Raw genomic sequence first — 25,572 nt, 5'->3', positions numbered from 1 at the left:
TTTCACAATATGAATTGACCTATAGTATGTTGTGCTGAGATATACCAGGCACACAAGATAAATACTGCATAATCTCGCTTATATGTAGAATCTAAAAAAGTTGATCTCACAGAAGCAGAGAGTAGGAATAGCTACCAGGGATTGGGATAATTGGGGTTGGTGGGATGGGGGGTCTTGAGGCAGAGAAGTTGGAGAGATGTTGGCCAAAGGATACAAAATTTCAATTAGATAGAAGAATAACTTCAAAAGATCTATTGTACAATGTAGCATCTATAGTTAATGATATACGTATTCTTTAAAAATGCTAAGAGAGTAAAGTTCTCAACACAAAAACGATAACTATGCAAGGTAATGCAGCTCTTAATTAGCTAGATGTAGTTATTCTTCCATGTATATATACTTCAAAACAATATGTAATACACAGTAAATACATATATACATGTTTCTGTTGATTAAAAATAAGAAATTTAAAAGAAAAGAGAGATGTGCAAGAAAACTGATTATCTTAGGAGGGTGAAATTGGAAAGTGGGAGTGGAGGAATAATTAGCTCTTTATTTCACATCTTTGCAATGTTCCACTTGTTATTACAATAAACAGGACTTCCTCCAAAATTTGAAAAACACTAAAGAAATTTTAAAAGGGAAAGATAAAGATTCAATATATTTTTGTCAATTGACAGGTGAAAATGTGAGTGCATTCAGAAATATAAATAAATTTCATTACAAATACATTTATCTTAGAGATGAGTGCATTTCCTACTTATGTAGATCCTCAAGACACTAATGCTTGATGAAGTACAATAAAATATATAATCACAAAACATGTAAAATGTGTCTGTAGCCCCAATCAGACATTTCACCTTTCTCAGTTTGGATTTTATGACACTGCTTATCTTAGCTTAGAAGAAACATGATGTTAGTATGACATATATATGCAAAAAAACTCATTAAAAATAATCACCTGTGAAGTCCTATAAATTATTCTCCCTGGGCACAATGCTAGCATCAGTTACTCATAACCCTAAGTTGTTTTCCTCAGCCATCAGAAGTAAGAAACATGTCAAATTTGAAAGTACTTAAAAGTGAGGCAGGTGCTCCGATAACACCCCTAGAGCCTATGTCTGAAGTGACCCTGTAAGTTTTGGTTGAAAGCCTTCCTTATCACCATCATATAAATATCAAAGGCCTTAGAGCTATGGCATAGAGCTAACAGAAGCACAGAATGACAGGCAGCGGTCTGGACCTTGGGTTTCTCCGCGTGTGAAATTGACAAGCTGATGTAGATTGAAATGCTCAGGGTCTTTTAAATGAAAATTAGCAATGCAAAGGTAGAATAATGCAGAGTGAAAGGGATAACAGGTAACACTCAGATCTAGAAGAATCATCCTCTCTCCTCTAGTCTCACTGGTTCACTCTAGGATTGGGCTCTCAGCACGGCTTTAGAAAGCCAAGTCTTCTTGTATCTCACCTTCCCCAGGTATACTGTTAAAATCATCATCATCATCCAGAAGAAATGTAGGTGTCAGGCACAGGGCTGCTCTAGAGATTGTATAGAGCCTGATTAGGCCCCATGGAATGCAGATTAGCCCTAGAACCATATTGTAGTGTTGGGATAGACCCAACAGTGAGTAGAAAAAGAAAAGCTTAGCTTCTGCAGTGGCTCTAGGGGTGTCTCTACTCATGATTGGGATTTGTTGACATTGCTATAGGTACCCCCCCCTTATTTTTAAAGGGGTGAATTAATAGTTTAGAATCCTATGTATATAAGGCATGGATTGAGAGATTTGCTCTAGGACAGACACTACACATCCACTAAGGACTGTTCACCATGCACTGTCGGCCAAAACCCAGGGCCATCTGGGACCTCTAGATCCCCACTTTCAAAGCAGGAACATGTTCTTCCCATTTCCTTTCCTTAGGAGATTAAGTGAAGAGACACAGTCATTGGAACATTTCCTCAGAGCAGAGAAGCTGCAGGAGATCAGTCTCCCCACATATAGCTCTTCAGGGAAAGGGCAGAATCCAAATAGCTGAAGACTGGACCATGAGACAGAGAAGGGTCATGAGGTTCAGGCTCCTATCCCATCTCTAAGCTAATTTTCCAAAACTCTTGACTATTCCTGATTTTCATAGGTCAAGAGCCATCTTCTATGACCACAGACTATATCCATAATTCTCAAAGTCACAAAAGCCTAGGCAAGAACCGTAATTCCATACAAATCCATCCTCAATATGAGAAAAAGAAAATTAAGCAATAATGTTATGTGGACAGTGACATAATGAAACAAAAACAAGCTGGCTTGGAGGCAGGATCTAGCTACGAATAAATAATTTCACAGAACCCTCAAAAGGTAGATATAAGAAGCACTATAGACCCCCTCGCTTTCTTGAAATGGGGCAACACTGCTTGCTATTGAGAGGCCACTGGGCAGGGCTGCCCGTTTTTCTCTGATTAGAAGGGCAGGGAGAAGAAAATGACATCATTTCCATTTACAACTGCTTTTGCCCCAAAAGTTCTACTGACCTAAACTTATATAAATAAACATCAGAATAAGGGAGAGATTTTGCTCATTAAATCATTAGCTTTAGCTTTAGAATGTGGAAAGTTTCCCGGCTAATACTGCTACGCATGGGAATCTGGCCCTCAAACAGTGAAATAAGCCCAGGGAATCAAGAGTTCATTTAAACTCAGAGACTGGTCAGCACATTCCCTCTCTTGGGAAACTCCTGGGATGGGGCAAAATCATCAATCTCTTCTATATCTTCAGTTCTTCTTTTCTGAGTGTGTTCCAGACATGATGTCATCCACTGTCACCATATTCTCTGAATAATAATGATGGCAATTTACATTTGCTCTGTGCTTGAGACTTAAAGTACTTTTAAGTACATTATCTTACTGAATGCCTACTTCAACTAAAATGGAATCGATATCATTCCCATTTTGTAGATGTAGAAACTGAGGCCTGGCAAGGTTGGGGAACTGTACACATGGTAGCTCTGGCCTCCCATCCAAGTATTCTAATAACTGTATCCTCACTGAATCTTGTTGCTTCCCACAAGGAAGAAGGCAGGAAGAATCTGTGACTCCCATTTTGTCGATGGGGAGGTTGTGGTACTTACTTTTCAAGTGATCTTTGTGTGAGGCATAGAATGAAGAAAAGGAAAATCTAGGAAATTATCTTTTGTCCAGGTCATCTGGCACCCTGAAGTCATGATGAAACGTAGTTTCTTGGAATAAATCTCAAATCTTAAACTATATATATATATTTTTTTAATTCATTTTTATTGACATATACTAGTTGTACACATTTGTAGAGTAATGTGATATTTTGATACCTGTATGCAATGTATAATGATCAAATCAGGATAACTGGGATATCCAAACCTTGAACCTTTCTAACTTTATAAACTTGCAAAGTTTCATCAGACTGATAGCTACAGCAGGTGGATCAGACCCAAGATCTGCATCCAAAAAATCGTTTTCTCTTAGCTGTATTTTTTGAAGCAAATGAAACTGACATTGGGAATCCCCAAGACACTAAAGAGTCCATAAGTCCAAGCCTCATTAAGAAAAAAAAAATGAAACATGTCTATCATATGGATTTAGAGTTCCCTTTTTACCCTCTTCCACGGCTTCCTTCCCTTGGTGATATTTTATTTTATTTTATTGGAGACAGAGTCTCACTCTGTGGCCCAGGCTGGAGTGCAGTGGCACAAACTTGGCTCACTGTATCCTCTACCTCCTGGGTTCAAGAGATTCTCTGCCTCAGCCTCCTGAGTAGCTGGGGTTACAGGCACCCACCACCACACCTGGCTAATTTTTGTACTTTTAGTAAAGACAGGGTTTTACTATCTTGGCCAGGGTGGTTTTGAACTCTTATGCTAGTGATCCACCTGCCTCTGCCTCCCAAAGTGCTGGGATTATAGGCGTGTGCCACTGCGCCCGACCCTCTTGGTGATATTTAAAAATTCTAGGCAGGTGATGAGCCAAAGTCCATCAGAGCTATTTCAGTCCATATTTGGCACTGCTGAGGCTCAGATATATTGTGCAAAATAGCCCACGGTGTGAAACACCATGGAGATATGTAATTATAGCTGAAGTTGCCAGTATTTTGTTTTGTTGGCTCCTAGATTACAGTAGGACAGCTGTACCAATCTCTATTTAAATCCAAAGGGCAGTGCCTTGGGCTAGCTGGACATATGCCTTGTGCATCCCAAGACAAATAAAGGCACCAATCCTGATGAGGCTTGGATGTCCCCTGGTATCTGCAGGTCATAAGAACTCAGCTCCCTGTCTCAAACCTGTCTTCGTTTCCAGGTGGAATAACTCAGATGTAATGATCTGTTCCTGTCACAACTTGGCAGTGGGCTTTTCTCTTGTTAAAAATTTATTCTGAACAAAATTGGTTTATGAAAATGACTCCAGTTGCTCATTGGCAGAAAAAAAGACAGATCTGCCTGGTGGGTTGCTCTTGTTGGTGATGTGTGTTTATTTTTTGGTTTGCTTAATATATTGCCTAAAGCCCTTTTCCTCAGGGCTCTTTGATGCTGGTTCCTTGTCTTCACTGCCTGCACCAGCTGCCTCATCTACCCACATGTTCTCAAATCTCTTACCCTTCAGCCCCCACAACCTGATTTGCCCCCACTACCCTGAATGCCACAGCCAGGAAGTACTCAGGGAACCTGGAAAGCACTGCCCACCTTAAATCACATCTGGACCAGTGGTAAGGGATGGAGGAAAAAGATGACGAAGGAGGATGGAGCAGGGAGGAGGGAGAAGGGAGAAGGAGGAGGAGGAGGAGGAGGAGGAGGAGGAGGAGATGGAGGAGGAGGAGATGGAGGAGGAGGAGGAGGAGGAAGAGGAGGAAAGAGGCTACAAATGTTACTGTTCTGAAGCTCTCTCCACCACCACTGCCACCTTCACTATTCTCCACCTCCACCAGTTTTACGAACTCAAAAGGTCCTCGTAGCCCTGTAATACACGTACATCTACAATGAGGAACTGAAAAGGCTTGGGAGGGTTCTTGCAAATTGCCATTCTCTAGAGCTTTCTCTTGGGGAGAAATTCTGAATGCTTGGCTTAAACCCAGCCCTCTGGCTTCAATGCTAATGTTGCTTCTCTTTACACACTTAAAACTGTACCAAGTTTTAATAGCCTGTAAGTTATTAGAATCTGGAAAATAATATGAATTTTTAATATTAAAAATACCATCAGCAAACAAAAATAATATTGTATATATGCATCTATTACCATGGCTATATCATTATGTGAGAAAAGCTGTTTGCTAAATGTACCCATATACACATAAACAGAGGAATAGCTGGGAGAATAAACAAAGTATTAGCAAGTGTTAGACAGACAACCAAGTGGGTGGATTATTTGTTTCTTTTTGCTTGTCTGTATGTTTTATATTGAAAAATATGTAGCTTTGTAATTAAACAAAAAAAGACAAATAGAAATAAAATAGAAACTTCCCTTAGAAAAAAATCAAAAGGAAGATTGACTAAGCCCAGTTTTTTTTTTTAAATCCTTTGACTGTGTGTGTGCTAGAAGTGTGGGCTCTGAAGTCAGCCTACCTGGGTTCACATCTTGCCTCCTCCACTTGAATGATCCTCTCTAAGCCTGATTCCTCATCTGGAAAATATTAACAGTAACTCTACAGAGTTGTTTAAAGATTAAATGAGGTATTCCTTGTGAAAGTGTACTTTCAATAAATGGTTGTTATTATCAGTTATTCTTGTATGTTTGTCTTTGTAGCATAGGTTTAAAACCTTACAGATACTTTTCCAAACCTTTTCATGAAGGCAAAATAGTCTTGTGGAATTTGCATACATTCCTCCTATATGCAAATCCATGACATGCTCCCTCTTCTTTCAGAATCAACAAATCCTGGCTTCCCCAGCAGCAAACACACTCCTGAAGCCCATCCTGCTCAGAGTGTCATAGAAACAAAAGAAAGGGGGAAAGGAGAGGAATTTGATTTTGTTTCTCTTAATCTGGGCAAGTTGACCTGTGTTGAAATCAATTATTGGAAAACATGGTAATAAATGGTTTGCTTTCAGAGTCAATACTGGGCAGACAAGAAAGCTTTCCTCTTGGAATAGCTTTCCCTGTTTCCTTTGTAAACCATGCCAATGCTTTCTGAGAGACAGTAATTTTATTCTTCCTATTGGTGTGTTACTCTCACTGTACAAGGTAAAGTATGTTGTCACATTTGTGAAACTTGAGTGATTACACTCTTGGTACCCCTCTGAGGAGAGCCACTAGGTAGAGAATCCTTTAGAAGGAAGAGTCTCTTCTCACTTGGCTCATAGTATCTCTCTACTTCTTTCTCCCTTTTCTGGGGTCCCATGGCAGGCTCAGCTCCAGCCCAGTTACACACACCAAATGGAATCACACATCTCACTGACAGACTTGTCCTCCATATCAGATTCCTCTGGCAGCCAACCCAGCCCTGCCCTGTTACTCAGTTTCCATAACTATAATTTTGTCCTGTTCCTAAGAGCTAGCCATTACCTTACCAGGTACGCCAAGAATCCTGCCTCTGAATTGCAGTCCAGTGGCTGCAGACAGGCTGTTAAGAGTCTCCCCAGTACAAACTGTCTAGCCTCCACCTTGGGTCTCTGAACACCTTTGGCTCCTGGATGCCCAGGTGCTGGGTGTCCCCTGCCCCCAGGCAGGATATACCATTACTCTATTGGTTTTCCTTGTTTCACTGGTCGAATAGGGCGCCCATCTCTTTCATAACACTTAACACTTGATGATGTTTGTCAGTACCTGCAACTGATCTGTCCTCTTGTCACCTGGCCATCTCAAGGCACAGGGCTACTCTCTCCCACATAGCTAAGTAGACCACACCAAGCTGAGTCTTGAGAGATGACAGCATAGGACTTAACAGCTTTGCCTGCAAGGGAATGAAGCTTAGATATATTCTATCACCACCCACCGGTGCCACCATGATCACCACTTGCTGCCACAGAGATCACCATTTATGGAGCATCTCCTATGAATCAAATTCTGGATTAAGTATTTTACATATATTATTTCTAATTTCCACATCACTCTTCAGGGTAGGCGTCACTATCATTTTAGAGAGAAGAACTCTGGAGCTCAGAGAACTTAAGTCATTGTCACAAGGTCCAGGGCCAAAAGTGGAAAAAACAGAATGACCCCAAATGCTATGCTTTTCTTCACTATACCATATGTCCCAGTAGAGGGAAAGTCAGAACTAAAGGGGACACCTCATATGGAGTTATGGGACTACTGGGGGGTAGATTTTTGAAAACTAGGACGTTTCATTAGTAATAGCTTAACTTTAGCAAAATGTAAAAAGAAAGGAATGAAATAATCGTCTGGTCTTGGCCTGGTGTAGTCTACCATTTTGTGCTAGAACATAAAAATGAAGACTCAGGCCAGATACCAGCCAAATCAATTGTTAACCAGGCCAAGCTCTAGCAAAGGGCAGAGCCAGCTGTTCCCAATCATTCTTACATGTGCTTCAGATACACCAAAGGACAGGCAGACAAGGGCAAAAGTCAGTCATGGTTCCCAGAGGTGTGAAGCCACATAAACCTTTTGGGTTAAAAAGATGCCATGGAGGATCATGAAGGTGATTCTTCCAAGGGAAATCTTAGAGGCAAGGAAGGAAAAAAGTATCACTCGGGAGGAGGGGGTCCTACTGCCGCAGTGCTAATGTGCAGCTAGCTGCCTGAGAGATGACCCAGATCCACATGTGGAAAAAGGGCTAGGAACTGGCTCTGGGATGAAAATGAGGACCCTGCCAGGCCTGATCCCAGAGATATCGAAGTTATTTAGAATCAAGAGACTCCACAGCAGGGTGGTTGACAGCCTGGACTCTGGAGCCAGAATACTAGGGCTAGAATCTGAGCTCCACCACCCACTAGGTCTATCAACTTGAGCTACTCATGTAGTCTCTGTGCCTCAAATTCCCTATCTATAAATGGGAATTAGAAATAGATACTAATAACTCATGGGATAGTGTGAGAAATGAATAAGTTAACATAAGAAAAATAATTAAAATAATGCCCAGCACATAGAAAGTTCTCAGTAGGTGTTATTATCAATATGGTTGCTGTTATTAAGGCCATTTCCTTGTCAAAAAGGAGAAGGAAAAAATAGCAACCAGTGAAACATGCCATATAGAATCAAAAGAAGCCTGTGACTAGAAGAGTTGTCTTGGACTCAAAATCAGTATGCTGAATAGAAAGACAATATACAGTATACCACTTCTGTCTAATTTTTGTTTTGTGGTTGCCTTTCAGATCTCTTTGAAAAAGGCCAATCTTACTCACCTGTAACAACAGCGAGTTTTTAAAAAGGAAATAAAATAAGACTTCCTTACATTTCAGCTAACAGAGTGAGAAGGTTAAAGCCTTCTCTGGTAGTCAGGCTCAGTGTGATGATAATGATCCCAGCTGGAAAAATCATGGAAACTTAGTGGGGCTAGAAAAATGGACACAGTAAGGACTGTCATTTCTTCTTGCCAAGAGTAGTTTCCTACAGCTTCATCTGAAATTCTTTTTTAGTTTTCTTTAGTTAAAAAATATATATAAAAGAGTCCAAGGAACTCACTCAAAATTTGACTCAAAAGATGCTTCCTCTGAAGTGCCAGATCCTGGGCTGGGGCTATTCAGGGTGACCCCCAGCACAGGGCAGTCTCGCTAATTCTATCAGGATAGTACTCAGTTATGTTCTAGGTTATGTGGTTCTGGAGCCTGTGTTCTTATAATAGTCATCTGTTCTACCTCTCTTGTCATTCTTAGAGTTGAGAGGGATCTCAGAGATCATCTGGCCTGATATCCACCCAACAAAGGCATTCGCTCCATACCACTCATTCATTTATCTTTCAAGTGCTCACTGCATGTCAGGGTCACCACTGTGCTAGGCATTGGTTTAAAAAGACTGAGACAAAATTACTGCTCTGAGGAAAGTCACAGTCCAGCCAGGTAGTGAGTATAGCATAAAATTGATTATGGCACTGTGGTAACTACCATAATAGAGATATGACCAGAGTAACTAGGTGACTAGAAAAGGGGCATCCAATCCAAACCAAGGAGGCCACTGCGTGATTTCTGGAAGAGGTGATACCTGAGAGGAGTGTTTGAAGGTGAATAGGAGCTGGTCAGTTAAAGGAGTGAGAAGGATTAAGGAGACAACATTGAGACTCGATAGCGTGGCATGCTCAGGAAAATTCCAGGACAACAGGAATACAAGCTGGGATAGAGGGAACACAGAAGGGGTAAAAGGTAAAGCCAGACAAAGTAAGGGGCGGGTCATAAAGGGTTTATATTATCAAGAGTTTGAACTTTATGCTGATGGGAAACCATCTATAGGTTCCATAACCAATGAGGATCATGATGAGATTGCATTTGAGGAAAATCACTTTTGTGGCAGTATGAAGATAGATTTAAGACAATGCCTGGAGTCAGGGAAAACAGAAGGATATTACAGTATTCCAAGCAAGAGATACTGAGACTCTGATCTAAGGCAGTGGCAATGGGGGTGGAAGGAAAGAAACATTATGAAAGAGGCAGAAACAATAAGACTTTGCAATAGACTCAGTGACAATGAAGTGCAAGGGAGGAGTCAAGAATGACTCCCAAGTTTCTGGCTCAAGCAAGGGGGTGGTTGGTGGCCTTCACTGGCATGAGGAATGCAGGAGTAAAAGCACACCAGAAGGGGTGGGAGGCGATATAATAAACTGTGGACACACTGAGTTTAGGAACCCTCTGAAAATTGCAGTGGAGGTGTCCACAGAGCCAATGGGTTTATAAATATGGAGCCCAGGGGTGAAACCAGAGATGAGACATGGATTTGGAAGCTGTCAGAGTAGGGGTGACAGTTGAGACTGAGAGAGAGTCTAAATTGTTCAGGAAGTGTGCATAAAGTGAGAAAAGATCTGAGAAATAAATCCTGGGGAAAAGGGAAAAGAGTTTAATCAGGACCAGCCAGAAAGTCATAAGGAAACCAAGAGAACACAATGTCAAGGAAGGCTTGGAAAAAGAGGGCTTTAAAAGGCAGAAGTCGTTGACAGGATTAAATGCTTCAGTACAGCCAATCAAGATCTCATAAATGGCCAGGCACTGTGGCTCACATCTGTAATCTCAGCACTTTGGGAGGCCAAGGAGGGCAGATCACCTGAGGTCAGGAGTTCAAGACCAGCCTGGCTAACATGGTGAAACCCTGTCTGCACTAAAAATCCAAAAATTAGCTGGGCGTGGTGGTGGGCACCTGTAATCCCAGCTACTAGGGAGGATTAGGCAGGAGAATTGCTTGAACCTGGGAGGTGGAGATTGCAGTGAGCTGAAATCACGCCATTGCCTGGGCAACAAGAGCGAAATTTCGTCTCAAAAAAAAAAAAAAAAAAACCTGTTAAGTGTCTTTTGAATTTAGCAATAAATAATAAATTAGGCAGATAAAAACCAGAGACTTCTGTTGAAGTCTCTAGCAAGATTAACCTCAGTGGGCCAGAGAGAACAAAAGCCCAATGACAAGGGTCAAAGGGAATGCAGGAGGTGAGGAATTAGAGGTGGCAAATATAAATTCTTCTGTCAAGAACATGGACTACAAAGGGAAAGAGAAACGGAGGGGAAAGTAAGTTCAGAGAAGGTGTTCTTGGTGGCTGGTATTTGTATTAATTTGTTTTTAAGATGGGAGAGGCTGGGTACGGTGGCTCATGCCTGTAATCCCAGCACTTTGGAGGCCAGGGTAGGTTGCTCACTTGAGGTCAGGAGTTCGAGACCAGCCTGGCCAACATGGTGAAACCTGTCTCTACTAAAAATATAAAAATTAGCAGGACGTAGTTGCTCATACCTGTGATCCTAGCTACTCGGAGGGCTGAGGCAGGAGAATTGCTTGAATCTGGTAGACAGAGGTTGCAGTGAACCGAGACTGCACCAACTGCACTCTATCTTGGGTGACAGAGTGAGACTCCATCTCAAAAAAATAAATAAATAAAATATTTAAAAAATGAGACAGACTTGAGGGTGTTTAATCCTAAGGGAAAAAGGTTGTCTCTATTGGAAAACCTCCACTGAGAAGCAGCAGTCTGCACCACAAGGCACTTCAATCTGGTTTGGACAGCTCATAAAAAAGCGACCTGTGGTTAGAAGTTATATCTGAATTAAGCTAAAATTGGCTTTGCTATACCTTTTATTCTTATTTTATCCATAGGAAGCCTTCAATTATCAAACCCACCACCTCTGCCTTCCATAAAACACTCTTTACTTGAAATGGAACATATCCAGTTACTTCAGCTTCACAATCCTGGCAGCCTTCCAACAACTGTGGTGTATTTTGTCCATATCTTTTTAAAAATATATTTTCCAGAATTAGGCACAATATTCCATATGTGAGCTAAAGAGTGACAGCATAGAGAAATTATTTATCTGGTTTAGATATTATATTTTAATTTATATTATCACTCAAAAGCCTTTAACATCCTTCTCTGCTCAAAGAATAAAGCCTAAATCCTTGCATCTACAGGTCAAAGTTCTTGGGAGTTTAGACACAAACTACACTTTTTGAGCTTTTCTACAATGATTCACATTCTACCACACAGAACCTTTTGCTCTAACCTACTTAACTGATTTCATTTACAGTGTCACAAATTTTTCCAGGAAATTCCAGGGAGCTTGAGGATTCCCATTATGACCATAGTTTTCCTTGACCAGAGCTGAAATAATCTCAGAACAGCATTTTCCATATCTTCCATTTGATGGAGCAGACTCTGGTCTTCTCCACTAACATGACGGTTCATTTCTGTGTTTGTTTTATCTTCATATTATTTCTGCATAGGGTTCTACCGTCAGGTTTGTAGAGTTCATACAGATGTGAAGCATCCTGATACACTGCCACTCTTCCTATTGGAACAATTCCTTTCAACAAAGAGTATTCTATTGCCATTTTCTAGTTATGAGCTCAATATCCTGAAGTCTCAGGACTACCTATTATATTTAGCTTTTTGTGTTAAAAGTTTAAGTGCACTACTTGTTACACATGCCTTTTGTTGGTTTATTTATGAAGAAGCCTAAAAATATTGTTTGCAACCTGTATTCTTTGCAGGTATTTTTTTAATCTAAGGTTATCTAAGCACATTTTATTTATAACACACTTTTTCTATGTCACCTGTGTAAAGCCCAACATATCTGGGTTAATTTTCTCCCTCAACTTTAAAATTAATTTAAATTTTTCTATATAGATCATCAAGGTTTCTACTAACGTATATCCTTCCCAATCCTTACAAGATGCACTCCATTCCTTGCCAGAAGCCCATCATCCTGGCCCTGTAGAACATAGTCCAGAAAACTTTTTAAAACACCATCTACATATGCAGGCATTTGTTTCTCAAAGCTTCCCTTCTTTGCTGTAGTTACTGCCATCACATGGAATGAGAGATAGAAATACCACCTGTGCTTTCAAATCTTCCAGTTTGTCACTCAGAACTTAAGTCATTAGGAATAAAGCCCCAATTTCTTCTGAATGTCCTATTTATTCCCCAAAGAAAGCAGCAAATGTGGGTGACAGTTCATGGGGTTAATAAAGGTTCATGGTAGGCTCTCTATAATATCTTGGATATTGGCTTCTGCCCTCTCCCAATTTTCTACATCAAATCCTGATAAAGTGACCTTCAAAACCCCCAGTTGGAAGTAATCCACAAGATGTAACATCTTTTTCGTCCTGAGTGTGATCACTAGACTGTCTCTCACCAGCTTACATCAGTAACTTCTCCCTAGTGCTCCAGGGAAGGAAGGTTCTGAATCCACCCCAATAGGAAACATGTCATGCAAGATCCAAAGGGCAAGATTGTCCCTTATTTCTCTGCTGCTTCACATCTCTCCACTTGCCCACTTCATGACATTAATTTTTCTGCATTTTCCTGTCTGCCTTCCTCACTATTTTTTTTTTTCGTTTGCCTAAGAATCTTTCAGCCTTGCTAAGAAGCTAGAGTGTGAAAAGCATCTATTTAAGCTTTCCCACCTTTTCCTTCTGCTTGTATTTGCAGCTGCTATAATTGGTCATCATCTCTGGCAAGAAGAGAAAGAAGGAACTTACTTTGAAGGTCACTGCCTCACTGCATATTAATTGAATTGTCAGATGAACTAGCTTTCCCTAGAAATGCCCCTTGAAAACCCTAAAAGAGCAAACATATGTCTCCTTTCTTGCTATGGAATTTCTTAGAGGGTTAGAACATGTTTCATACATTTGTAAAAATTAGATTTTGAGTTCTTCAAGACAGAAACTATGGAACTCTAACTTTCCACAGTGCCCAACACAGAAACTTGATGGGAAATGAAAACTGATGAGGGCTATTATTCAACTCTGAGGGCACAGACTTTCCATCTCTGTGGATTACCCTGCTGTATTTTGCCCTTATTACTATGATAGGTTTGCTGATTATATTCTGAGTATCTTTGGCCGGCAAGGTCACTAAAATGCCTTCTCTCTATTCTTAACCTATTTTGACCCCAAGTCTCAGAATGATTTTTAAAAAGTGTTCTAGTGAAGTTTGATTTAAAAAATTTAAACAAACAAACCACAAGGGTTGGATAGGGAAACAAGTAACCAGAGATAACTGAATGAAGTTCTTAATTATGCCCATGTTTTTCTATTTCTTTGAGTCTTTCTTTAAATCATCTGCTCTTTCAAAAATGTTACACTAATGCTACTTAATATGCCTAGCTGTTTAAATGTGATTTGGTGCTTTGAGACTTTAGATAATATATATTTGAACGTAAACACTTGCTAATTTTTTACTAAATTAGCGTGGAGAAAATCTGGCATTTCAGATAATGAGGCCATAAAGCAGACCACTAACAAAGCAGGCACAGCTGTTATGTAAACCACAGGCACTTGAGTCCTCGCCTACCTCATAACAGCAAATATCTCAGGACAATATAAAGTACCACATTCTATTCCACCACCTGGGCAGATATGGACACATCTATTCCCTGACAGCCATCCTATTATGAGCAGCAACTCCATCTTACACTTGTTTATACTCTTGATGACACCTAATGTGTGCCACAAAAAATATGTGTCTCTTAAAATCTGTTCTACTGTACAGCCTGAGTCATTTGGTGAGATTAAAGGCAAATTGAGTCCACTATTTGACCTAAGGACCAGGAAGGGTTACTGCCAGTGCACAGACGGGTCTTCTACTTGAGCACGCACAACCTCAGCAGCTTGGACTAGAAACCTGTAGCCACAGATTCCCTGACGTATTGCTTCCTGGACCTTCACTCTGAATGTTGGATTCCTCCCCAGGGAGGCTGTCATGACTGCAAAGCCTTTCCCCAGTTAGCTCAACTTCTATGTTGGTTATTCAAAGAGTGCCATCTGCAGGATGAACTGAGGACTCAAATATTTAATTCATCTTCAAATACTATTTGAAGAATTTGTTTAAAATTTGTTCAAGAGCTATTAAACACAAAAGTTAAAGTTTAATGAAGGATAATGGAGTACCACATAAATTCTTCAAAGTTATCATTTACGTCTATTTTAATAGCTGACTTAAATGTCTTTACTCCAAAGATTGACCACTGGTAAGAATCACAGATGACTTCACTATCCCAAGAGTGGAGATGTATTTGTTCAGGGACTTTACACTGCCTCAACCCCTCCTCATGGATAGCCATTTCCTCTGCCACTGGCTTGCTTTTCCTTGCAGAAGGACAAATTTCCAGGAGCTGTGACAGATGCAATAACTCTCTTTCTGCTTTGATTCAAGACAATTTTTTTGAACCTAAATACAAAGAATGTGTGCTCAGAATTCCTTTCTCATTAACAGCCTCAAGTAAAGGAATCTTAAATGATAAGGTTAAAAGAGGTCCCTTCACGGAATCATGACCCTTTAGAGTATTGCTCATAATTTACCCCAGCCTCCTACCCATGACATCTATAGCCTTCCTGAACATATCTCATAAACAGCAACCCAAACAAAGAATAGAAGTGTCCATGCTTTGGCTTTCTGTCATTGTTCTTCTTACTCAAGAGCTTTCAATTCCTGATTAAATCCACTCCTATTCTCCCAATGGCCCTCACTTAATTGAGAGAAGAAGGAAGAGACAAAGAAAACCCTTTCCTGCCAAGATTACCCTGTTTTCACCACCTATACATGGCAATCACGTTGTACAGAACAAAGCAGGTCTCAGGCAGGTTGACTGTCAGTAGCAGCCTGCCCAAGACTGCCTTCATTGTGGTCAGCATTGGTTTTCCTATGTAAACTAGCAATCCCAGGATGCTGGGCAGCTCCACTCCCCAGAGCGGGGATGATGGAATAAGGCAGGATTAATTCCCAGCCTACAAGATCCAGCTCTGGAGGCTAATTTCAGGGTAATGGGATGGCTCATGAACCCTAGGTAAAGTGCTCCCTTTGTAGCTCACATCTGCTTTTCTCCTTTCTAGAGCAAACACTCCTCCTAAAAGCATGAGCCTTTTGGAACTTAGAACTCTGTCTTCTCTTTCAAAAAAATACAGTCTTATGAGAAAGCAGAGTCAGGAGAGACGTGGATTATGCCAGTGGATTACTCATTGGAAGGACCAGAGAAAACTCATAATGGATGTCAAAGAAGGTGGCAACATCCCCCACCCTCACCCCCTTTGTTCCACACTTTCCATATGCAAATGGGCACTCAGAAATGAATTTTATGCCCAGTTCCTATATCTCAATAAGGAGGGACAGCATGGAATTAGGATAAGAGCAAGACTCTGAAACCCAACAGACCTGGGTCTGAATCTCAGCAGAGCTCCTGACAAGCTGGATGACTCGGGCACATGGAAAAACTTTTTGAGACTCAGTGTTGCCTTCTATAAAACAAGGTGAATACTATCTAGCATTCAGGATTGGTATAAGACAAAATATATAATGGAAACATAAGCTCTCAAAAATGTGTCCATTCTTTAATATGAATTTAAGTTCGTGTGTCTTTGTTGCTGATGGCAAGGCATTGTCCCACTTGAAAGGAATATCAGGCACCAGTGAGAAAGTGGAGGAGCAGATGGGCACAATGGGACTAGGATGGCCATGGGCCTGGCTTGATTATAACAAAATGCAAAAACTGTAACCTATAACCAAAACATGGGGCTATAACTAAGGTTGGCATTGCCTCTGAGGCCACATGAGGTAGAGGGAAAGGGGAATTGAGCTGGGTCAGTGCTATGGGTGGCTTTGGGAATGTCCTTTTTAAGTGAGGAGTGCTGAGCCATAGGACAGCCCACAGACAGAAGCACCAAAGCCATGGGATGGCCCTATTCCAACAGACCACCCCAGGTACTACAACCTTCACTCTCAGCATTCAAGGGATACATGTGGCTCTCTCCCATCCTTTGACCCCTAATAGCCTACAGAGGAATGACCCAGGGTGTATGGCCACCCAGGTATTTTGGGTCGGTGTTGCATCTTGTCCATCATAAGGTACATCGAGACCTGTGGCTATCACAATGGCAAAGTCCACCTCATTCTGCAGAAGGCCCTCATTGGCTATAACGATTTCTTTTTTATTGTGGTAAAATAAACAATATGACACTTAGAATTTTAACCATTTTAAAGTGCATAATTTAGTGGTATTAAGTACATTCACAGTGTTGTGGTGCAACCATCACTATCATTCATCTCAAGAACTCTTCATCTTGCAAAACTGAAACTCTGTATCAATTAAACTAGGAGAGTCCAATCTTTTGGCTTCCCCAGGCCACACTGGAAGAATTTTCTTGGGCCACACATAAAATATACTAATGGTAACTGATGAGTTTTAAAAATCACAAAAAATTCATAATGTTTTAAGAAAGTTTACAAATTTGTGTTGGACCATATTCAAAGCCACCGTCATGGGCCACATATAGCCTATGGGCCACGGGCTAGATAAGCTTGCATTAAACAATAGCTCCCCAATCCTCCCTTCCCCTCAACCTCTGACAACCACCATTCTACTTTTTATCTCTATGAATCTGACTATTCTAGGTGTAAGTAGAATCACAAACTATTCGTCCTTTCTGTGACTAGCTTATTTCACTTAGCATAATGTCTTCAAGGTTAATCCATGTTGTAGCATTTATTAGAATTCCCTCCCTTTTTAAGTCTAAATAATAATCCATTATATGAATATACAGTACCACATTTTGTTTATCTGTGCATCCGTCAATAGACATCGGAGTTGCTTCCACCTTTTAAATATTGTGAACATGGGTGTATAAATATCTATTTGATGATCGGGCCTGGTAGCTCCTGCCTGTAATCCCAGCACTTTGGGAGGCCAAGGTGGATGGATCACCTGAGGTCAGGAGTTTGAGAGCAGCCTGGCCAACATGGTGAAACCCCATCTCTACTAAAAATATTTTAAAAATTAGCCAGGTGTGATGGCAGGTGCCTGTAATCCCAGTTACTCTGGAGTCTGAGGCAGGAGAATCACTTGATCCCAGGAGGCAAAGGTTGCAGTGATCCAAGATCGCATCACTGCATTCCAGCTTAGGCAACAGAGCAAGACTCTGTCTCAAAAAAAAAAAAAAAAAAAAATCTGTTTAAGTTCCTGCTTTCAATTCTGTTGGGAATACATGCTGAAGTGGAATTGCTGGATCTATGGCAATTGTATTTTTAATTTTTGAGGACCCAACACACTGTTTTCCACAGTGGCTGCACCATTTTACACTCTCATCAACGGTGCACAAGGGTTCCATAGGAGGCTTTCTTTACCCCACAGGTTGGGTCCAATCCACCTATATTCCCTGGGCTCAGGTTGCTGCTAACATGGTCTTTCTGGCTCCTGTAAGGGCTTTCACTTTTCAGCATTTACTTGCAGCTCCCCTAAAGATGCAGTAATGCTCCATGACTTTCCTGTTCTTGCTTGGTTGTTGATGGGCCATCTCTTTTTGCATCCATTGCACATAGCCTGCCTGGGGCTGGGCACCTCCCTGGGTGAGGCCTAGGGCTCTGCATAATGCCCAAAGTGGGACCCACATTGAGGGCTGTCTGCCTAGTGGGACTGAAGTCAGCTCTGGCTAAGGCGGTGATGTGGTAAAACCTAGCTCTGTCATCCTCACTCCTTCAGCAACACCTACCCCTCTGTCCCATATGGGCACCCTCCCTGCCTTATTCTTCATCATTTTATTTTTCATGGCAGCTGATCACACCTGACAAAATAACTGGAGAGCGGTATTTCATCTTGAAAATGAAAATTTTCAGGACCCATTTGGAAAACTCCCCAGTGGAGAAATATAACAGAGCTAGGACAACATTTTTGAGGTAGAGGCTCTAAACAAAAAAACAGACTTTGAAACAATTACATTATTAAACAAATGGTCAGGACCTCTCATACAACATCTTTGTATAAATTCAAAAACAGTGCCCTTTTTGGATCAGGTATACAGCTCAGCTAAAAGACTGAACATTGTATAAATGGCAGTTTAAATATTGTAGAAATGACACCAAGGTACGTTCTCTGGGCACATTCTGCCCTGTGAGCGCATGGCTGATGAGCAGGTGCCACCTATTTCTCCAGGTCCTAGAAGGTATGTGGCTTTGCAAGTAGAGCTGGGACTGATTTTTAGCTCTCACTCACTGGTAGTGACAATCATAAGCAGTAGCCCTGGGGTGATGAGGAATCTAATAATGTCATTCCCTCCTGCCAGCACCACCTTGTGGACAAGGCATTTTTAGATCACACCAGCAGGAAGATTTTTTTGAAAGACCATAAACATGGGCAACTATTTTACCACTTATCTAGATTCCAAAAAAAAGACAAAGGACTCCTTGCATCAGGCAGGGAGGCAGCCCAGCAGCAACAGGTTATCAACCCAGCATGCCTCACAAAACACCAAAGGCACAGCCCTGGTGTCTGTCTCTCTCTTTCTCTCTCTCTCTCTCTCTCTCTCTCTCTCACACACACACACACACACACACACACACACAGCATCTTACCTGAGCCACCTCTTCAAAGTCCACGGGTTATCAACCCAGCATGCTTCACCAAACACCAAAGCCACAGCCCTGGTCTCTCTCATCTACACACACACACACACACACACACACACACACACACACACACACAGAGCGTCTCACCTGAGCCACCTCTTCAAAGTCATCATGCCTCTTCTGCAAGGCCCGGGCTCGATGTAGGGACTTCCCAACTCCAGTGTGTTTGCTGAGAAAGGCCTCACCATGGTTTTCAATCCAGTCCAACACCTGGTCAGAGAAGGATAACAGCAACAATGACTTCCTAGCAGAAGAAAAGACACGTGACAACATGTGCAACTGCTAGAGTCCTAATCACCCCCATATCCCATCCCTATTGAAAAGCAGAAGTTCAGGTGGACATGTTCAATCCACTGTGGGTCCATGGGATTTCATTATTGTCACTGGTAATATGATAGTCCCACCCTTAACTAAATTCAACTTATCCATTTTGATCTCCAGATTATTCTTCCATTGCTTTTTCCATTTTCTTCGTTCATTATTTTAAACAAGCTACATAGACCATCAGGCACAGCTTTACCCCCTCACCACTTCTACCCAATTGCATAAAGATATTGGCAGGAAATTAGGCAGCAGCAGTTTGGGCAGCATCTTGGCCCTCATTACTCATCCATCACTCTGCCATAAGAATACCCACAGCAATGGTGACCAGCCATGGGGATCCTGCCTCATTGTGCTCCTGGGGCTCCCCTTCCAAATCTTGAAAGCAAAGTCCAGGGTAGTCAGTCCCCAGTTGAATGCTCAAGATATCTGACCACTAGGACAATGGCTTCTTTCCATTGTCCTAGTGGTCAGATATCTTGAGCATTCAACTGGGGACTGACTACCCTGGTTGAATGTTTTCTAGGTCCTCTGGCTTCTTTCCATCTCTCTTCTCCAATCAATAGCAACCAACCAAATGAATAAAGTATTTGCATCCTAAGTCCTTTAGTATCTGAGTCTCTTGGGAAGCAGTGGAGACTTCATGTTCTTCCAGGCTAAAGATCTAGTGATTTGGCTTTAAGACAGTTTCTTTGATATTTAGAGACTTTGGAACAGAGGAGCCTGGGCAATAGAGGAGTGAGAGAAAGGGGATGCTAAGAAGGGTAGAAAATAAGTTTTTCTGAGGAGCAGTTGAGAGGCAGGATGGAAATCCCTTAGTAAAAGCCTTGACATATAGGGAGGACCAAAGCCTTTTATACTCATTTTGCATTCTTGCAGATGGCCTAACAAAAATGTATGCATCCCAGAGATCATCTTTTGATCTCAAAGAGTTGTTGCTCAGTAAATCAGGTGGCCACAATTAAATCAGAATTACAGTATGAACACACCTGTTATAGATCCTGCTAAAACTCAAGCAAGCTCACTAAATACCTGCAATATTAAACATTAACTAAACATTTGATTAATGATAAGCTAGCCTTTCCAGGTTTTGGAGGAGCTTACTGGAAAATGATTTAGATGAACTAGGTCTATTTAAAAGGATGTTTTAACTCATACCTGTGTCTCAAACAGATTGCCCTATAACAAACAGAGGTAAAACCAAATCATTCCAAAGACTACAAGCACAGGAGTTCTCTGACATTTGGGATATTTTAGTATCTGCAGTGTGCAAAGTATGGACATTTTCAAAATCTTTGGTGACAGGATCACAAAGCCCACATCATGATTGTGCTAGTTCAGAGAAAGGTACATATGAACATAAAAATGAGGCTTAACAAACATCCACTTAATGAAGATGGAGTAATTGTCTATCACCATGAGGAAAATATTAACAAAAAATGAATTTATCTAAACATTATCTATGGAGATTTTAAACCCTTTATAATATAAACACTTGATAATATATTCTGGCCATATACACACACACGCACATACACATTTTTTTTTTTAAGTATTCTGGAGGCACAACCCTAAAAAGAAATTGTGGTAGTGCTGGATTTTTACCTTTTGCAAACACTGAAAAGGTGGCACTGAAAGGCACGTTCCTGTCTTAGAAGAGCCTACGTTTCTCTAGAATTACAGCGAAACTTCAACCAAAAAAAATCAGGAGAATGTATTTTTACTTGGCTTGCCACAATTAGATCTCACAATTCTGTACTGTAACAGGAGTTATGAGCTCCGGCATGCAAGGTCAAAGGTAAATACTTCTAGTCACAAAGTTTTCCATATATTATGTGCCAAGCACAGTAAAGTTTTAGACTTTTAATGCATAAACTTCCATTAATCCCTTTTGAGAACAAATTGAGGTTTGAGGATAATTTTCGGCACACAAAAGAACTACTGGTGGCCATTTATGAATATATTGGAATTTATAACAGATTTTTCAGACTACATTTTTTTTTAATTAGTTTTGAGCAATTAAGTATGACCTGCTTGTCTGGCAATGTTTTCATGAGTTTATTTTATTTCATTTTTTATCTCTAGCTTTAAGAAAATTGGTTATTCTGAAGCAAATTCGTTGAAGAGGAATATTTTTCTTCTAATAGTTCACCTGCGCACAGTGTTTGCTCTCCCCAAAAATGATTTCACAACTTTTAAACATTTTTTAAAAGGCAATTTGTTTCCTTTTTAAGTTACCCCACTTTCTTTAAAATGTCAATATATTTTTAGCTAGTGGCACTTTTTTTTAACTTAATCGGCTATGCCTTCATCACTTAAAAACCTATTTCATATTTGAGAGGCTTTTACTTCATCTTAACATAACTTTGATTGCCCTATGATGTTATAGTACCATCATTTAGTCCAATTTCTACCATTAGAATTGAAGCTGTAGGAAAAATATGTGCAATCTTGACAAAAGTTCAGGAGCTGTGCAGAAATCAATTTAACAAATCAAAAAGCAAATAATTTAGGAAATTAACAAAATGACTTTCCTAATCCAGACTGAAAAAGTACTCAAGGATAGATAAACATAGTCAGTATATGAAGTATTGTTAGAGATTCTAGTTTCTGACTATTTTGTTTCAGACAGTTCACTTGGAGCCATTGTTGTGTGATACAAGTGTTTAGACCACATACTGTCTTGACCCTGATTCCACATCCTCCAACCTTGGGAGTACAATCTGACTTGACCCTGATTCCACATCCTCCAACCTTGGGAGTACAATCTGACTTGACCCTGATTCCACATCCTCCAACCTTGGGAGTACAATCTGACTTGACCCTGATTCCATGTCCTCCAACCTTGGAAGTACAATCTGACTTTACATGCAGATCCTGCACAGCAGAGAAATGTGTTCCTGAGCAGTCACCAGCAGTGCCTGACAATTGTATTACACACTGTAAATGTACAGGTGGCTTGAAATTCTGAATTTGTTGGTTTCTAGCGAGTTCCATTAAGATGAACCAGGCCCCAGAAGCTGAACATCACTGGTTAAAGAATAAATTAACTTTCTAGCCAAATCATGGACCCTAACTAAGCACAAGTACCCATCAAGGTACTCCTTATAATCTTATTCCTGGATGATTTATCTTCATCTACAAGGCATATTTAAAATACTCAATTACCAATCATAGAGTATACAAGATGACAGTCATTCATACCTATTGATGGCTCTGAATTGGTATTTGAACATTTCCAACTTGGGAGGTTTTACCTTTTTGTTTTTGTCTGAGGGGTCCTCAGGTAGCAGAGAAGCATATGTGGGTATATAAGTATTCACATATTCAGATATTTATTTGATAGTGTTATTGTGCCCTCGTGCCAGGCACTATAGCACCTCTAGAGGTGGGGGTGTAGCAGTAAACAAGGCAGGCATGGTCTGATGCTGGGAACTCAGTCTTATAGGGGTAACAAGCACTAGACACTAAATCACACAATTCATCATTCACTGCAAAGGTGAAAAGTGTCAACAGCCAAATGCAACTTCGCTGAGGAGTCACGGAAGGCTTCTTAGAAGAAGTGAGATTTAGTCAAGATCTGAGAGAGTAGGATTTAACCAAATTAGGAATTTAAAAGACCAGCATGGCTTGCACAGGGGTAAGTATAAAATGGACCCCGAAAAGGCAGGAACCAGATTGTGGTGAACCCTGATGTGCTGAATGGGAGAACCCAGTGTCCATCCTAAGAGCCACTGAAGGGTTTCAAGGAGGATAAAGACTATTTCATTTTCAGTTAAAAATTATTGCTCTGATTGGCTAGGTGCAGTGGTTCACACCTGTAATCCCAACCCTTTGTGAGGCAGAGGCAGGTAGATTGCTTGAACCCAGGAATTTGAGACAAGTCTTAGCAACATGGCAAAACCCTGTCTCTACAAAAAAATTAGCCAGGTGTGGTGGTGTACACCTGCAGTCCCAGCTACCCAGGAGGCTGAGGAGGGAGGATCCCCTGAGCCTAGGAGGTTGAGGCTGAAGTGAGCCATGATATCACCATTCCAGCCTGGGCAACAGAATGAGACCTTGTCATAAATAAATAAATAAATAAATAAGGCTCTGATTGCTTTGTGGAGGATCAACTGGGGAAGGCAAGAGTAGAGAGTGGAAAACAGGAGGCAGAAATTATGACAAGAGGTGATGGTGACGCAGGCAAGGCCAATGGCAGTATATATGGATAGACAGGTTGGGGGAAAGAATTGCCAGGACTTGGTCATTGGCTATGGGGGAGATGGAGAGACAGGTGGTAAGTCTGACTCCCAGAGGCATGTCTCAAACAACTGAGTGGAAGGTAGAACTAGTCACTGGTATAGGAGTGAAGGAGTTATAAGGGGTAGCAAAGACATAACTTTTTTTTTTCTTAAGATTTTTTTCCCTTTCCATGCTCATGCTCTTGTTTTGAGTATGAACACAGAAAGGAATACTCAGAGGCATAAATGTCAGTGATTTGTACCCCTAAATTTGAATGGGAAATAGTACTCAATAATAGTTGTCAATCAGATTCTGGTAACATGTGCCTTTAGTTTCAAAGAAGTAATTTATACAATAAAGCTTAAAAATAAATTATAAATTGTTGATCTAGCTGAATCACAATAATAAACCAGTTGGGAATATCAAATCCACTTTAAAAACATAACTTTAAACTAAGCATCCATCAAGGGATGACTGGATAAAGAAAATGTGGTAATATTTACAATGGAATACCATTTCGCCATAAAAAAGAATGAAATCATGCCTTCTGTAGCAACATGGATGGAACCGGAGGCCATTGTCTTAAAGTAAAACAAGTCAAGCACAAAAAGACAAATATAACATGTTCTCACTTATATGTGGGAGATGAATAATGCATACACATGGATGCAGAGTTTGGAGTGCTAAAGAGTGGACGCTGGAAAGGGAGAGGGGGTGGTTGATGAGAAATTACCTAATGAGTACAATATATGTTATTTGGGTGATGGCTATCATAAAAGCTCTGACTTTACCACTATGCAATCTATGTATATAACAAAATTATACTTGGACCCCATATATTTATACAAAAATAAATAAATAAAGGCATACCCTCAGACTTAAGTGAAATTAACCCATGCATTCTTGAAATGGCTTTTCACTGGGGTATAATTTTTGAGCAGCCCCTTACCCTGACATACAAAGTCCCGCATGTCTGGCCCTACCATCTCTTAACCCCACCTCAAATGAATTCCCGCCTCACCCCACAGCACCCTAAAAGCTGAATCTCATCTCCCACGCTTTGCTCTATTTCTCCCTTCACTTTCCATATCCTTTCCTTTCATGTACCCACTTCCCAGGCTACCTCCTACTTATCCTTTAAGCTCTGCCTCAAAATCATTGGCTATGGAATGCCTCAACTCCTTAATAACCCATCTGGGCTGGAGTGGGTGTTTCTCTTCTCTGATTCTGTTCAAACCACAATTATTGCCCACAGGCCTGTCTCTCACACTAGGCTCCAACCTCTTTGTACTCCCAGGATGCAGTGTGGTACTCAACATAGAGTGGTTGCTTAGCACATGTTTAATTGAACTGAACTCAAACTGACCTCTCTAACACAGAACTTTGTAGTGAAAGACTCCTGCTCTACACTCCCGCTGTAACTTTATCTCAGTCTGCACTCAAAGTTCTCTCTTTGGGCATCTCTACACTCTCCACTGCCCCACTTGGCAGGTAGTTCCTAGAGGAAGGTAAAGAGTATGGGTTTTTCACCATTTGTATCCTACCCTTCCTTCTCCTCTACCACACAGCATCCTTGCCTGCATCTCGCACTCAAAAGATACACAATGACTGTTCATAGCCATGAATTGCCAAGTGCATATGTGGCTGAGGTCCCTGCCCTGCTTATCTTGAGAGGAATTTTGCCATCCCATTCAGGAATGCCATCATTAGGGATAACAGTACAGGTGAGCCCAGGCTCCTTGCCACTACAGCAGGCAGGCAGCTTAAAACAGCTTGTAAAGATCTTCCTTTCTCCGTCTTGACTTTTCAACCAGAAAGTAGTCCTTTCCCAGAACAGTCTTTTCCAAAAGAGACGTTCACATCCTGAACTAGATTTGAAAGCTAACCTAACAGCCATTATGCATAATTCCCTAATCACCCCCTTTCTTCCTCATCTAATTGTGTTTATTCCAACCAGCATTCAATCAAGATGCAATGCCTTTCAGCACAGGAGACAGTCTAACTGCCAAGGAGAAGGGATTTTTTTTTTTTTTTTTTT

The 25,572-nt window shown here is 40.9% G+C and overlaps 1 protein-coding gene across 1 annotated transcript in view; it reads right to left on the bottom strand.

Annotated features, from left to right (window-relative positions):
• KALRN (kalirin RhoGEF kinase) overlaps positions 1-25,572 on the bottom strand; it is a 635,807-nt gene that overhangs the window by 361,722 nt on the left and 248,513 nt on the right. The window contains exon 10 of the mRNA XM_037734035.1: positions 19,077-19,199. Within this exon, the coding sequence (XP_037589963.1) occupies positions 19,077-19,199 (123 nt within the window). The remainder of the gene's footprint in view (positions 1-19,076; positions 19,200-25,572) is intronic.

Source organism: Cebus imitator, unplaced genomic scaffold (assembly GCF_001604975.1).
Source record: "Cebus imitator isolate Cc_AM_T3 unplaced genomic scaffold, Cebus_imitator-1.0 Scaffold568, whole genome shotgun sequence".
Taxonomy (NCBI): domain Eukaryota; kingdom Metazoa; phylum Chordata; class Mammalia; order Primates; family Cebidae; genus Cebus; species Cebus imitator.
The sequence above is the reverse complement of the archived record's forward strand: the minus strand, read 5'-3'. Positions and strand labels throughout refer to the sequence as shown.